Below are 16,760 nucleotides of genomic sequence, written 5' to 3'. Positions count from 1 at the left end.
AGAATGTGGAGAGCTGCAATAAGTATCAGTCTACACACGCTACGAAGTGTGTCTGACCCCCTAGTTATAACAGTATCTAAAATTTTCCCTAAGTAGCTCAGAGTGAACTACATCCACTCTAAGAAAACGAGTCCAAATGGCTTCTGCTGAACTTTTCAGGAAACACAGCAGCAAGCTCAATCAATGAGTCAGAAGCACTAGCATGTGACTTCAATTGTGTGACTTTAGCCATGTGACTAATCTCATCATTGACCAACATTGACATTTTTGAAGAGAAGTCCAGGCCACCACCAGAACCATGGCAGCAGATGCCAAACACAGCAGATAGCTGGACTTGGCACACTGTATTCGCACCATAAAGAGACTGCAGCTGGGGCGGTTTGGATTCTGACCCAGGCTGTTGCCAGTCAAGGTGACTGTTACTGATAAAAGGAGTGTTTTCACTGAGCATAATTTTGGTGTGATTCTGGCCTCCTCAAAGGCAGTAGGAGGGGTCTCCAAGCCAAGACACAGGGGGATGGGGTGCGGAGCCTGGAACCTATTACTAGCCAGGGGAGCGCAAACTTTACGCACAATTTCAACCCACTGTAATGGGAGCTCTGCAAAATAGGAGCTAGGATACGCTTGTAAGGGATATAAACCCTCATTCATGGCACAAGACAACCACTAAGTGTGTAAACCTAGGAAGAAACTTCCCCTATGAAATTCCATCATGGTCCATCATGGGGTAGTACACATTCTTCTGTGGATGACATCCAGCTCTATGCCACCTTTACATCAAACCATCTCACAACTTTCTGAATACCTGGCTGAAATCAGCATATACATGATAAGCAGCCTGCCCTTCTGGTAGGCAGTGGGAAGTGCTTCAAAGAACATGTCTTCTCATCCCCCACTACTGTGGGTATCTGGCTTCAGTCAGTTAAGTTGGTTTGAAGTCTTTTGTGCTCCTCAATGTTACTGGATGGCCAAATAGTTGTGGTGGTAAAGCCACCCAGCTCCACCTGTGACTGGCCAGAAAACTGTGCCCCATCTTATGAGCCACAATACTGGCATACATGACCTCCACAATTGATTACTGCAACTTATTTTAGCTAAGAAGGAAGTAACACATTTTGGAAAAACTCTAGCTGGTACAAAACACAACATCCAGTCTCCTCAGCAACATGAGTCACTGTGAATACACCACCCTGGTGCTCTCCGCTCGGCCATGGCTTCCCCTTGAGTCCTATTGGAGGTCTCTGACCTCAGACCCTCCCATGGAACTGACCCATGTCACTGAGAGATTGCCTCTCCCTTGGCTGGGTTCCCAGGCAATCATAAAACTGTCAGCCAAAAATGGCAGGCTCCTGAGTGGAGGACACAAAGCTTATACAGGACCCAGACTGTGGAATGCACTCCCCTTACAGCAAGAATGGCCAGGCACCTCTCCACTCTCTCATTTCTCCACCATAGCCCTCCCTCTGTAAGCTCTTCAGATGAACGCTCTCACACACAAATGCCAACCATGCATCAGCACACACAAATAGAAAACAGGAAAACAAATAAAAACAAAGAAACAGGCAGATAAATAAAAACAAACAAAAACAGCCTTTACACTAATCAAACTATTTCTTCTATGGGCTTGGAAGACAGAAAAATGCTGTTATTGTCATTTCTATTTTAATTCTTGTAAGGCACTCAGACACGAATGTGATGGGGGCCAGATATAAAGACAGGGAGAGTGTCCTTAGGCAAGTAATTCCACAACTTTCTGTGCCTCTGTTTCCTCATCTAAAAGGAGGATAATACTAGTGACCTACCCCACAGGAACGTTATGAGACTTGGCCAATTTCAGTTAAAGTCAGTGGAAGCTTTGCCAGCAATTTCCATGTCAGGGCTCTGCCTCAGTCTGAATGATTCTGGACAATTTCAGCCAAAACAGTTCAGACATTTTCGAGAACAAGGCTAGGGGGAAAACATTATTTTATAGTGTGAACAAAATTCTGGTGACCAATTCTGGTGACCTTTTCTTTGGAAAGCACTAATGCCTCCATGCTTTGGAGGAGATACTTGCAATTTGGCAGGCAGGTGGCTTTGGTGTCAAGAACGTGCCTTTTGCTTTCCCTGTGACAAACTGCCCAAATTGGGCCAACTTACGAGCCTTTGAAAAATAGCAGTTCACACATACTCAGCCAAGACTTCCTTAACCCTAGCTAAAATCTTTGAAGATTCTGCCATCACCGAGCATATTTGAGAATCTCCCAGCTCCTAGTACTGTCCAGTCTGCACATGTGCCATCCCCACAGAGCAAGTGAGCATACAGCTCCACCCCCAAATGGCTCCTACATGTGACCAATTTGCTCATGCACCATCCCCACCAAGTGACAGGGCATGCTCCAAGCTAGAGCTACCAGAATGGAGGGACTCAGGAGGACTTCCCCTGTAATGATTGCTCCCAGGTGCTCCAGGCTAGAGTAGGACTGGACACTAGAATTGAGAGCAGGGGGCCCGTCTATTCTCTTGTCTCAATGACACCCCCCCCCATTGCTGACACCCAGGCAGCATGGAGCAGAAAGCCATCTGATTCAAATGCATAGGGGAAAAGAGCCAGACCGAGGGCATTGCAGGGCCAATAGATTGCGACAAGGAGTCTGGGAGGCAAAGACTAGGGCTGGAGGTTGGTAAGAGGTGAGACTGGGACTGGGAGGGCAAGGAGACTAGGTTGGGGAGCTGGGGATGGAAATGGCACAGGGAGACAGTTAGCCAGTGGGTCAGGAGGAAGGAGGATCTGAGTGGGGAGACAGGGAATGGCAGGGCAAGGAGGAGACCGGGACTGGGAGCCAGTGGGGCAGTGAGAAGAAGGTGTGGGAAGGGGAGACAGATCTGACCCGAAGTTGGAGGATCGGGGGAGAACTGTGCCTCGCTGGGCAAAGAAACTGGGATAAGTAGTTGGGGGAAGGCAAGGACAGTGAGACGGAATGAGAAACCCAGGGAGAGAGATGTGATGGGAAACATGGTGTGGACAGTGACTGGAGACCAGAGGGTGGGAGAGAGAGAAAGAGACAGATCAGGGAGTGGAGGAGGGAGCTAGGACAAGGGTACTGGGGATGAGTAGCCAGGAGTAGGGGGAGAACTGGATATGCTGTCCAGGAGACTGGGAGTAGCAGTGTGGGGGAGACTGGGAATGGGACAGGCTGAGACAGGGAGTCAGACAGCGAAAAGGATCAGAAGCCTGAGTAGTGAAGACTAGCAATGACTAACATGGGCAGCGGGTATAATAGTCCAGGGGAGGCTAAGCCTCCCCTAATCCAGGCCGTAGCCCTGTCTATGCTCTGCCCTGAAACCCTGCCCTCACTCCCCCTCTTCCCTGAAGTCAGCAGGGGCTCAGCTCGAGCCAGCAGCCTGGCCAGCTTTGAGCTCAAGCTGGCCATTGGCTGGGGACAGTTCAGGCCAGCCCATGGCTCAGGCTGGTTCTCTGGCTGGCCAGCAGACCGGGACAGTTCAGTCCTCCTCCGGCCATGGGGGCAGAAGGGCTCGGGGCTCCAGAGGGTGAGGGGGAAAGGGGCAGAGTAGGGGTGGGGGGCCTCAGGCAAAAGGGGACTGGGGAGCTAGCCTTCCCAAAGGGGGGGGGGTTCACCCGCTGCCCATGGTAGGAGAGGAGAATGGAACTGTGAGAAGGAGCTAGTGGTGAAGTAGATCTAGAACTGGGAAAGGGACAGGGCAGAAGGGGTCAAACTTGGGGAGACTGGGAAGAAGTGTCTATGCCTACTAGAATGAGTTTCCCTCCAGAGTCTGGAATTGAACCCCAAATCCCCAAGTCTCACTATTCCTCTAGTGTCAGCAAATATCTGTGAAACCCACTTTGAAATTGTCTCATCCCCCTCTAGTGCTGGTCCTACTGCTCTCAGTTTCTCCATTATCTCAAGTGGCAGACGTTTGTGTGGCGAACCTAAAAGTTCCAGCCATGTTGATGAGGTGTGTGTGTGTCAATATGACACATGATGGAATTTTTCTGTTTGCTTTATTGAAAACTTAGGAAATTATGTACAAAAAGCTATGCTAAAAAGAACATTAAAGTTGCAAGGTCAAGCACTCAAAAGTTAGGAAATACCAGAATTAAGGTATTCCATGTAACCTTAATTTGGATCCCTTGTGCAAATGCCACCCTGGAGAATTGGATGCTATCCCTGCCTCAAGTTGGGCACCCGGAAAATAAGGAACACACAGTTAGTGGCCACCTGTGAAAATTTGGTTAAATACTTGCCCTAGAGTCACTTATAGACTGTATGGTAGAGACAGGTATAGAATCCAGTTCTCCAGGGCAGTGTTCAACTGCATTAATCATGAGACCATTCTTTTCCTTTCTGCAGTCCCCTTCCTTATTCATTACATACCTTCTAATTTCTTCAACAAATGAGGCAGGGGTCCTACAGACAACAGCCTCCTCTGCTACACAACTCTGACTCCTTCCTGAGGGCAGTCCATCCTTAATACAGTTTTTTGTGTGTAATTTCCCCACAGTAAATAAATAAACAAACAATTAAATATTAAAAACCCAGACTAAACAGAAATTCCATTACGTGGAACCCTATTGAATCTCAGTGAGTCATCAGTAGGGTGACCTGATCTGCTAGCAGTAGTAGGCTCTTATCCTCTGTGTGGAACTACCATCATGGAGGAATGAGACACAAACTTTCTCAGTGGGTTTCACAACTATTTGAAGGCAGAAGAAGAAAGCTGGGACTCAAGAATTCTGGGTTCAAATCCAGGTTGAGGAAGGGAGTGTGCAGAAAGACAGTTTTGCTTCTGACCCTCCTGCCTGTCCTTTTTTCTGCATGTTTTTATCTCTACCCTTCCCCTACCCCAGCCTGTCACCTGCTGTCCCTGATCCACCTGCTCTTAGTCTTCTCTATTCCTTTCCCACTAGGCTGCATCCCTAGCTTGTCCATGTCTCCTTCCTCTCAAAGCTTCCCTTGCTTGCCCTGGCTTCTTCCTCTGCATTCCAGTCAGGCTGTATCCTCCTTCTCTTCCACACTGATAGGCCACCAGCAGAGGGAGCACTGAAAGCACAGGAGAGACAGTGCTCTTGCTCTTGCTCTCAGTTCCAGTGCCAAAGCAGCCCCTGGCAGCCAGCAGGGAAGCAATTGCTGGGAAAGCCCTGCAGGCCTGGACTTGGAAAAATGTGCATTGTAGAGGATATATTTGGAGATTTTAGCTGCCAACCTCTAACAACCCTCTACTAAGCATGTGCAAACTGCACGTTTCAGAGCCTTGTGACTTGATCAAATGAGGGCATATTTTCATAGGGAGAGTAGAAGAAAATTCTTCAGACTCAGTGTGACCCACCAGGAAAATGTCAAATCCCCATTACAAAGCACAAAGGAGCTAGAACTTCCCAAAGAAATGGTCTAATAACTTTTTAACATGGGCAAAAGAACACATTGTCCTCTAATCTTGTTCTCAGAAACAGCTGAACATTTTTTACTGAAATTAAAAAAAAAATAAATTCAGCCTAAGGCAGACACCCAGCATGGAAATTTTCTGCCCCAACACATAAACTTCGGCAAACTTATAAGCATTTGTAAACAAGACCTTATAATCAAAAGTGTTAATCAACCTTAACTATAGACAGCGCTGCTAGTCCCACCTAGGATGTTCAGTAAAGGTCGCCATCTAGGCCAGGATTTTGGAATTACTGAGGAAGAAACATCTCTCTAGGTTTTACACAGGAACCAGAACATGATAGAGGACACTCCCAGCCACATGAGCGTGTATCCAGTGAAGCAGCTGCCTCTTTACTTTTATACTGTGTCTTAGTATGTTTAGTTTAACGTTCCCAGAAACTGCTGAGGCACAATGTGAGGTGTTATAATGGGCAAAAGCGATTAATGAGCCAAAGGGATTAAGAATCTCAGGTCACTTCCAAGAGGGGCACAAAACTCCAGTGGGAATTTCTGAATGACTGTTACAAATAACAACCTGAGCAAGTATCAGCCACGTCGAGGAAGCTCCCAGGCTGGTAAATCCCTTATAATAATCCACCACCATGATGATCAAAAGGAAATCTCAGTATGCAGTTCCACGTTTCTGCCCCAACAAACACCCCTATTTGGAAGACAGGATTTTGGTCACTAGAGAGAGGTTAACTACAGAGAACTAAAGCTTCAAAGCTTCTGGAACCAAAAATGTAATAAATTGAGACAACAAATCATCAAGGATGAAATTCAGCCAATGGAGGATGATTCACATGAGGCCCTCCATGACAGAACTATTGTGCGTTAAGATAAACAGGAAGAAGGCATTCTTGTTCTGGAATAAAAGTGTCCACACATGGAGTTATTCAGGAATAGCTCCATATGTAGAAAAGCCCTGAGGCCTGATTCTGCCCCCATTGAAGTTAATGGCCCAACTCTTATAGATTTCAAGGGCTTCCTCACTGGATCATAAGATCTTATTGGCAGGTACTCTACTAGAATTTTCAAAGAAGCCTAAGGGAGTTAGGAGCCCAATTCACATTCAATTTAGACTCCCTTAAGTCCCTTCAAAGAGCTCAACCTCTGTAAAGCAACAGGCACATGTATGGAGTAATTAATAAAGTAAATAAATAAAATAATAAAATAATAATAAATACTACTACTACTAATAAATTGAAGCCTGAATTTTTTTAGGCAGAACTTCCAAAAAGTTAGTTTGACTTGTTTTTGCACCACCTCTGCACTTCTGGATTCTGACCAGACAGGGATCCCTGAGTTACCATGTTACAGGCTCCTTTCACAAGGTTTCCGGCTAGGCCTCCAGTCTAAAGCACAAGAAATCGTATAAGAAAGTTCATTCTCTTTGTGATACCCAGCCCAGTTTTAGAGAACCATGTGGTTCAGGAAGATCTAGAGACTATGTCTACACTTTCTGAGGGGGGTTCTCTGATCCAAAACTCCTTGAATCTTTTTGGGCTCAACTGTTGCTAACATATCATTCCCTTCCTTTCCTCATCTGTATACTGTGGTCCAATGGCACAGAAATAGGGAGATCCTTTTTGCCATGTATCTAGTTCTAGCACATAAAATGGAATTTCCTCTCTTATTTATCCAGATTCAACCTTTGATGGCTGCCTTTTGGGCACAATGCATGTTCTGCTTATTCCCTCGGGATTATCTTTAATTTTTCACCTCTTCTTTTGTTCTGGGGGGTAGTCAGGCAGGTTGTTTTTTCTAGCCACTCTTTTTTTTATGTTCTTTCAGTTAGTTGGGGATCATTTTCTTTCAGTTGTTAATCTGGCTGCCCCGTGGCTATAAAGGGATGCTCTTTCATCAGACCCTATGGTTCTGGTTGGACCGGTTGCTTTTTCATTTAGAACTTGTTATAGGTTTGTTATGGTGCCTTGAAAGGACTTGCCTCCACCAAACATCATCCTCTGCTGTGGATATCTGCTCTTAGAGTCTCAAGCTGGTATGCAGTCTTGGGGTTCTTCTGGACTCCCCACTGCCAATACCTACACAGATAGCTATGGCTGTACAAAACAGCCTCTTCCACCTTTGGCTGACGTAGAGATTGCTCCATCCCATCAGATTCCAACTTGGCTACTGTGACCCATGCATTTGTAACCTATGGCTTGAGCACTGCAGTGCAATGAAATAGGAAGGAAAATGCTGACCCTGAAAAAGCTCCAGTTGGTTCAGAATGCAGAGGGCCATCTACTGAACAAAACAAGTTGTCAAGAGCACTTCATTCCAGTGCTCCACTCTGCACTGTCTCCTTATTGAATACAAAGGCATGTTCAGTGTTACAGTACAGACAATCTGGAATGAAGAACAGAACCCTTCACCTGTTAACAGCTCCTTCCATATTCAAAGCCTTGCCCTGGACTGGTCTGAGCTACCTATGTCAGCACCTCTCAGTCTGTGAATGTGATCTCCCATAAGAGCCATGTTTATCAGGGACAAAGGAACAGTCAGTCTCACCGGTGAAACTAACGAGTGCAGAAAAACAGAGCTTTCTCGGCAGCTGACCACAACTGTGGAACTCACTTCTGCGAGAGATCAAAATAACCACTAATCAGATGGCCACCGGAGCAAAATGCAAAGCTCATTTCTTTAGGCCCCACTTTCCAGCAATAAAATAATAAAAGGAAAACAACAAAAATGCATCATTCAAAAAGAATTTACTCCTTAAGAGGGAGTTGTGGGAATGGAAGAGCAAGTGAGAAAAACAGAGATCCTGGGCCTAATTTTTGGCTGTCAGATCAGGATGGTAGTGTTTCATGCCCAATTGCACTGATATAAATGACTGCAGGTGGTGCAGGACAATGAACAATGAGCCCCTCCCCTCCCTTGCCCCCGTATTTATAGCATTGAGAATTTGTAACATGCCTGGAGCATGCAACAAATGGATTAGATTTAATCAGACAGAGTGAGGGATAGATGCTTATTGATAAGGACCTTGTCAAGTAGTTGAATAAAATAAACTCTAAATAATTCTGGAAACAATTGATTACTAATGATAGGCCCAAACCACAAAGTACAGGGGATCTTGATCCTAGAGTTTTGGTTTAAACCTATTATGGAGGGGTAAGGATAATGCCAGCTGCAGAGTTTGGGTCTAGATCCAATAACCCCCCAAATTCAAGGGGTATTCAGAGCAGGGGCAGGGTTGACTCAGTACCTATTAATTCTATTAATTACCAGAGTTGTGCCTCTAGAGAAAGGCAGCTCCTATAGAGAGGACAGTTCAATATTGTGAGACGTGTCGGCTTTCTATAAATACAGATGTACAGCGATTATCTCTGGAATTAATTCAAGGAAATTCAGAAGCAGATGAGTAATGAATGGGGCTGACATTTATTGGTTATAATTTGAAAGAAGATAAGTATCTCCTCGCTTCCCTTTCTAGGAATCTAGCCCAATGAACCCTAGACGGGGAGGATAGTCTCAAGAGAACCCCTCTCAGGCCAACAAGAGAGTAAGAGAGCTCTCTGCAACCACCACAATGAGATGAGTAGTGGAGGTGGCCCCAGCAGATTTGGCAGGAAAATGAGGGGAGGGTGCTAGTTATTGCTCTGCATCACACACCCTGGCCTGCCATAGGGGACTGCTTCAGAATATTTGTCCTCCCCTCCCCTCTCCGCCCCCAGCACAGGGATAATGCTAGTGGGAGCCTGCCGATATTGTTCACACCAGCATCAGGGATATACTGGGGGGAAACTGCAGTTACTATCTATCCCTCTATCATCATGGGAAACTGCTGAGACCATTGTGGGGTTGGAAAGGCTATCACCCTGCCTGGCAGCAGGAATATACAGAGGTGGAGGTGTTAACTCACGTAGTGTGGCACTCTGTCCCTCTCGAAAGGTGACTGTTTCCAATTGCTTCTATAGGCACCCTTGCAAAGAGGCACCTTGAGGCCTGTAAAAGCAACTGGAAACAAGGCGGAGGAGCCATCTGAGCTGCCTTTTCTCCAGGCTGCTGCTGTAAAGTGGAGGACGAGAGGAAATAGAAGTTGCCATCAGTGACCACAGCTGTCCTTAGGAGAGGAATGTCCCAGGGAACACTAGAGAAGGAAAGCAGAGTAGAGGAATAGTAGGCATGTGCAAGAGAGAGGACCACATGACAGGGAAGTATGTGCACAAGTTGGGGAGGAGGACTAAGCATCTGGGAAGTATGTGCAAGAGAGCAGGGGGAGAGCAGGGAGCAGAGCAGATGGAAAGAGGAGATGAAATGAAGAACAGAAGGAGACAGTGATTTTATCTTCATTTAAAAAGGACAAAATCCTTGGTGCACTACGAGAAGCTAAAAATACATCACTACTTTCTTAATGTTGTTTTTCCATGCAAGCAATTGCTGTAGGTTGCTACATGGCTGTTGCATGATCACAGATGGGAAGGGAGGTGGTTGGTGTGACAGCAAATGGAAGGAAAATCTCCGTGATGCCAATGCTCTGTTAAGGTGTGGCCCACACTAAGAACAAGTCTGATAAAGCTTGAATTAAGAGGGCAATAGGTGGGTTGGGTCAGGCAACCCACGCAGGTGATAAATATTTTAGGGCTCCACAAACGATCTAGAATGGAGAACAGAACCCTTCACCTGTTAACAGCTCCTTCCATTTCAGGGTCTCAAAACACTTCACAAATGTTAACTAATTTAGTCTCCAAAGCTTTCTCTGAGGTAGGAAAGCATTATCCCTGTCTCTCAGAGAGATACTGATAGGCAAACAGCCTGCCCCTGGGTCAAGTCAAACAGCAGAGCTGAGAATTGAACCCAGTTCTCTTGATGCCTATTTCTGTACATTAACCACTGAGCTCTATGGTTATCAGCATGAGCCCACAGGAATCCTGAGAGTGCACATAATCTCCCACGACGTTCAGGAGGACTCCTGGGGTAAAACATGGAATGAATATAGATGGTTTTCAGGATCAGAGTTTAGACGATAGCTGGTGAAGCGGGTTGGATGTTGGTTCAATTCAATTTAATCTCACAATATGCCTCAGTTTCCAAATCCCTCTTCACTGTACTCCAATAAAACCCCACTCCATTTTGACATAGCACCCTCCACAGGCCTTCCCTACTGTGGCTTCAGAACAATGGATCCAGTTGCCAGACTCAGCAGGTCAGGAATCCTCTATGCTGAGTTGTGGGCTACAGCTGCTGCATTAGAATATGCACACGGGGACTTCACTGCTCAGAGGTGCCCAAGTGTGCACGGTCTGACAGATATCCCCTGGGGAGGACACTTAAGCTCACAGAAAGGGAAGAACCAGGCAACACACTCCCAGGTATCCCTGAGCACGGAGTAAACAAGCTCTAATGCAGAGGTGGCAGCGGCAGCAGCCTGGACCTATGACCAGATCCATCACCCACTCTGAAATCCAGGTAAGGTAGAGATAAAGCCCAGAGGGATGAAAGGGAAGCCAGAGGTATGTAAAGTGCAGGGAGTCACTAGGAGGAGGGGACAGTGGTAGAGTTAAAGAGGGATACAGTGTGGAGGAAAGCATGAACTAAGTGACTCTAGTCAGTTATGCACACCCAGCCAGCATGGAGCAGGCTGAGGCCTCAGGTTACATACACTCTCTACGTTTGGGACCAGAGTAATCATCAGTTTATACACCATTTCAGCATGAGGAAGGCAGAGTCCTCAGGCACTGACTATACACATGCCAAACCCGTGAAAAAAACACAGAAATTGGGCTTGTTTTTGGCTTAATTGGCCTGTGAGTTGCTTATTGGTTAGTTTTTGGCTTGCAGCTTGTTGCTTGTTTGGCTTATAGCTTGTTGCTTCTTTTTTTTTTTTTTGGATTGGGTCCCAGCAAGCAGGGGCAAAGGGGGGCAAGCAGGGGCAAGTGGGGAGAGAGTCAGGGGTGCACAGCGGGCCCACCCCAGTCCCAGACAGCATGCTGGGGGAATGTAGTCACATAGAGTGTGCTTCTTTTGGCCTTGTTTTGAAATGGGATTAGCTTGATTTTTGGCTTATTGTGAAAGTCGGGGTGCTTATTTACTGCGTAAAAGTTGGTAACTGTGTCTGCATGGCCTCTTAGCTTGAAACACACTCAGCCCTTAGGTAATAAAAGAATCAGGCAGCATGAGGCTGGCAGAGCCCTCAGGTTCCAAACAACCTCACAATATAGGGCAGGCAGCGCCACAGGTTATATACATCCTTGCAATATGGGACAGTCGGAGCCTACAAGTTGTAGTTGTGGCCGGCTGGGAAACCCCTCTGCATGGGGTATCTCAGGGTGAGGTAGCAGCATGGCTGGGGGAAAGATAGAATGGTTAATATGCCTCCATAGTTTGACTATTTCCAGGTCCAGGAGTGGCCCCATGGATCCATGGACAGCTGTGCAATTAGAGGAGCCCTGAGGTTACTCTAATAAGATGGTATAAAACCACATTTAACTTTGGGTCCTCTTCTGAGCACAGCTCAGCCAAAACCGCCATGTTTTACACAGCCTGTTCCACAGACCCTCACTTAGAAAGGACTCCGGTTGCACCCATGCACTCAGTGTAAGACAGAGGCAGCCATGCGGGTGTAACCTACACACACTACACCCTGTCAGGGTGATGCAGATGTTGCCCTCAAGTTATTCACATCTTCTCATCATAGGAGATATAAGAGGCTTCTGGTTATACAGCCTGCCTCGGTGTGGGACAGGCACCACCATCGGGTTCTGAGGCTGAAGGAGCTCACAAATGATTCCGACCCTTTCAGCATGAGACTGAAAGAGCCCTCAGTTGTATACACCCTCTCAGTTTGAGGGACCAGAAGTCTTCAGGCTGAGTACACCCTCTCAACCTCAGACAAGGAGGTGACATGGCTCCTATAGACCTCTGTGAATATAGGGGATGACTGAATGCTCTTTGCTCTGTTATGGCCTCTATGCACCTGTGAGTGGTGTCAGGAAACTTAGATTGGCAGCTAGACTGGCGTCTCTCTCACAAAGCATTATGGTTGTATTTTCCCCTCTGGAAGCACTGCCTGCAATTAATTCCCCGAGGTAGCTCACATGTGCCATCCAGAGTGGTTACGTGACGTGATTTTTGAGGAATCAATTTCTCTCACAGTAAGGAGCTCACTGAAGGCAGCAGAGGATGAGGTGGGGAAGAGTGGGACGGGTATTTCTGTGGAGACTTTAATTTCAGAAGAAATCCCCACAGACACTATCCAAGGAAGGAAAATAGGAGCCATAAGAATTTTAAGCAATGATCCTCACATGCAAAAATCAGTTACCAAAAGAAACAAGAGCCAGATCCTCAGCTGGTATAAATCAGCATCTCTCCTTTGAAGTCAGTGGCTCTACAACAATTGACATCAACTGACAGCCTGGCTCAGAAGCTTTTTTAAGAAGGAAAAATACTTCTCTCTTTCTGTGCTAGCATTTAAAGGTATGAACACGCCTTGCAAGTTTTGCAGCATCTGCATCATGCGGCATAATTAAATTATTCTAAATGAGGTCTGAGACATTTTAATATCCTGAAGCAATAAAATCTCAGGTTGATGTTCATTCCTCTCTCTCTCTCTCTCTTCACCTCTGTGGCTCCCAGTGTGAGAAGACACCAACCTGGCTGGCTGTAATTGCTGGAACAGTCCCCTAACGCTTGCTTCCTCTCTGGTTGCATTAAACTGCATCTTTATCGATACAGCCCTGTTTATTCATGCTGCTCATGTGGAAGAGGAAAGAAATGCAGACTGTCTCTGCCTCCTCCTCCTCTTGCCTTTCATTTCATGGGTGTGGCAAGGTTCAAACCTTTGCAGTCTCTCACAGGCACAAGTGTGCAGTACAGAGGACAGTACTGGAGGGAAAGCCATAAAACATGGCTGGCGATGAATGAAAATCATTTCACCCACAAGTGGGAAACCGGCTTGTGAGTTATCATTTAGTCATTCATGCAATCTAGCACTGAGCACTTGCCCCGATAATGTCCATCCATTCTAATGTAGGTATATGGAATGCTCTCCTATTTATCTCTCTATCCATCCATGCTAGGCTATGAAGAGATACAGTAGATAGCAGAGTATATTTCCAAATAGTTAGTGTTAAATAAACTTTAGAGCAAATTTCAAAGGTTCTTCAACCCAGTCTCTCATTTTGCATCTGTTTAGCTCCAGATTTTATGGGTATAAATTTGCAGGTGCAGTCAGTCAACTACTTAGTTCTTTTCCACTGCCATCTCCACCCACAAATATATGTACATGTGCACACACTTTCTCTAGAGGTGTGTGTATATACACACCCATCCCTGTAATTATATGTATGTGAATTTAAAGAGATTTCTCTGAATCTGTATTTGTAATTTCAGCACTTTGCTCTTTTTCAATCAGAAAGGCAGAATGATGGGAGCTTACCCAGAAAAATGCCCTGAAAGAGGAAAGCTGTCTTTATTTTGGAAGGAAGCTCCTTTTTCCTTATGAAGAACCTGATCTGATTTCTTTCCATTTGCGATAGGTTGGGGCAGGGAGAGAGGAAAGCAGGCTGAAAACCCAGGTCTTTTTTCCCCATCCAAATTAAAGCCTCTTTTGGATTATCATCAGCTCTGCTTTCCAAAGTTTTACATAGTAATCAATGTAGCAATTTTGTGTGTGTGAATATGTATGAATGCATGTATGGGTGTAGGAGTATGAATGGGTGTGTCTGGCTGTGTGTGGATGTGTGTGGTTGTATTGGGGCTGGAAGGGTTGGATGTGTGTGTGTGAATGTATGTGGGGGATGAAGAGGTCTGTCTGGGTGGGTGACTGAATTTGGGGGGGTGTATATTCATGACCTAGTAATCTGTGCATCATACATTTATAAATATGTTGTAATAGTAATAATAAAGAAGACATGAATAACATATATAGATTTAAAGAATGAGTAAAACTGGGTATTAACCATGAGTGCTAAAACCCAGCCTATTAAAGTATGGTGAAAAATCCCCCTGTGGCTCTTCCCAGCTTATTGCCTCCAAAAAAAACCCCAGAGACTGCTATTTTATTTTAAAATTTGCTGTGCCTCTCCACCCACTGCTCTGTCATTCTGCCTCTCCGTCTGCCTTCCTCCTCCTCTCTTTTCATCCCACATTGGCCGACTAAATGTGCTCTGCTGGCTGGTTGCAACGTGTCCCTCCTCCCACCCTTCTCCAGGTTTTAGTGACTGTATCATTAATTGCAGAGCATCTGAAACCTGCATAGAAAAAAAATATGTAATGCTGGGTCTTTTTCTATCCCATTCGCCTGCCCCTTCCAATTATTCTACAATATGACTCCTTGGCTTGGGAGCACACACATTGAGGCACAGAAATTCACCTTAATCTTGATTGTAACTAAATACAATATTCTACAGTAATTCTACAAACCTCTACAACTTCCAGCAGTGGGTTGGGCAATTACTGTAGAGTATTGCAGTAATATATACTGTACATTGCAGTAATAGACTCTGTAAGGTATATATAATGGAGGTGCCAGTAGCCGCTCCGTAGTTATAAGACTGAGACAAGATTTACAAGACAAGCAGGAATCTCACCTCTTTGTTATTATCCCTATAGAGAAAGTTGTCATAATACCTTTGAAATGAACCAAGGGCCAAATCCTGCCCTGACTACTTTGGTGCACATCTGGAGTGACTCAAACTGAAATCAAAGGAGTTAAACTGAGGTAACTGAGAGCAGATTTTGGCTTTCAAGTGAACAGTTTGAAATGGAAGGGGTGTGGGGGGGGGAATGAGCTAGCCAGCTTTTTTATTTCATTATTATTTTTGGCTTGTCATGTTTTATTGTTGAAAATTAGCTGTCTCCTCGCCCCTCTTGCGACTTCCATCAAGGAAAGCCATGTGGTACCAGTAGAGAGAATGAACTGGTTTCCAACAGGTTCGTACCGTTCGTCTCTCTCATCCCATCGGAGCTCAGAGCTAATAGAGGCGTGGTCCTCTGTCTCTTTACCAGCTGGTGCACAGTTGTCTAACTGGTCGTACTATGAAAGGGATTGCAAAGAGGGCTGGGTCCCCCCCCCGACTTCATGGCCAGTTACTTTTGCTATTAATTCATTGTACTTGATATTATTAAAACCAAAAAAAAAAAAAGGAAAGAAAGAAATGACCAGTTTATTTTTGTTCACACTATTTTAACTAAATGCACCTGTCCCCCTTGCCATCTCAAAAGCACATGCACAGGCACATTAAAGCAGCTTTCATCTCTCAGAGCAAAGAGCAACAGAGAGCTGGTATCCTGATCCTGGCTCAGGGTTCACTGAATATCTTTTTATTTATTTATTTTTGTGGCAAAAGATGAAGAATTGCTTCCCCCATCTTTGAGGTAGAGCCACCTCTCATCGCATTTCCCTCCTCCCCCTTCCACATCCACACCCTCAGGATCAGAGACAGAAAACCCTATGCAATGCATCTGCCCACAGTTAAAAAAAAAAGGGAGGGGGATCCTTGTTTCTCCCCAAACATGAAGATAGGCCACCCTCTCCCCATATCACCAGCACTAGAAAGACAAACAGTCACCAGGAAGGGTGTGAAAAGAGCCTTCAATTGCAAGATGCTAAAGAATTGCAAAGAAGACATCTGCTTAGAAGCAGTTAACAATTCCTTCCCCCCACCCCCCATACACATACACACACATCCAACAGCCTGGGAATTTCTCCACAAAAAGAAGTATAAAATTTTCAGCTCTACCTGTTTTGTTCTTCTCATACAGCACAGCATGATTGTATTGTCCCCTTCCTTCCTTCTTCTTCTTTCCTTCTCCTCTCTCCTTTTTCCTCCTCTCTCTCTTATCTCTCCCCCCCACCCTCTCCACTCCCTCCCTCCCTCTCTCTCTCTCTCACACACACACACACACCAGGGCAGTTAGCTGCAACTGTAAGGTCCACAGCTATTGCTCATCACACATGCACACGCTGGCTGTCTCTCCCTCTCCCCCCTCCCTCCCTCCCTTCCTCCCTCTCTCTCTCTCTCTCTCTCTCTGTATCTTTCCCAGAATTGTTCACTAGCTCTCAATGACTAGTCACCTCCCCACCCCACCCCCCACTACAATCCAGGCAGCCACCCCCTCTCAGTCCCCTGCCAGCCTCATGAATATTTAAACATCTCCAATCTGGACCCAATTACCCAATGACTTTCCCACTGTACTGAGACTAGCAGGAAAGGGAACATTATAGATTGTTGAGGGGGTGGGGTGAGGTGTGTCTGTGGGGGCTTGGGAACGGGAAGTGCGTGAGGGCTTACATTTTTCTGCCACTCTTTTTCCGCATTCACACTGGAGTAGTTAAAGCAGAGAACACAGGGCCCCAGCCAAGAGAGGATTTGTGTGTTAAGA

At 45.8% G+C, this 16,760-nt stretch overlaps 1 protein-coding gene across 1 annotated transcript in view; it reads right to left on the bottom strand.

The window, feature by feature from the left end:
- Positions 1 to 16,437, bottom strand: part of GAP43 (growth associated protein 43) — an 82,266-nt gene extending 65,829 nt beyond the window's left edge. Inside the window, exon 1 of the mRNA XM_038388161.2 lies at positions 16,118 to 16,437. Coding sequence (XP_038244089.1) covers positions 16,118 to 16,147 — 30 coding nt within the window. The 5' untranslated portion in view covers positions 16,148 to 16,437. The remainder of the gene's footprint in view (positions 1 to 16,117) is intronic.
- Between the last annotated feature and the right edge of the window lie 323 nt (positions 16,438 to 16,760).

This window comes from Dermochelys coriacea, chromosome 1 (assembly GCF_009764565.3).
Source record: "Dermochelys coriacea isolate rDerCor1 chromosome 1, rDerCor1.pri.v4, whole genome shotgun sequence".
Lineage (NCBI taxonomy): Eukaryota > Metazoa > Chordata > Testudines > Dermochelyidae > Dermochelys > Dermochelys coriacea.
The sequence above is the reverse complement of the archived record's forward strand: the minus strand, read 5'-3'. Positions and strand labels throughout refer to the sequence as shown.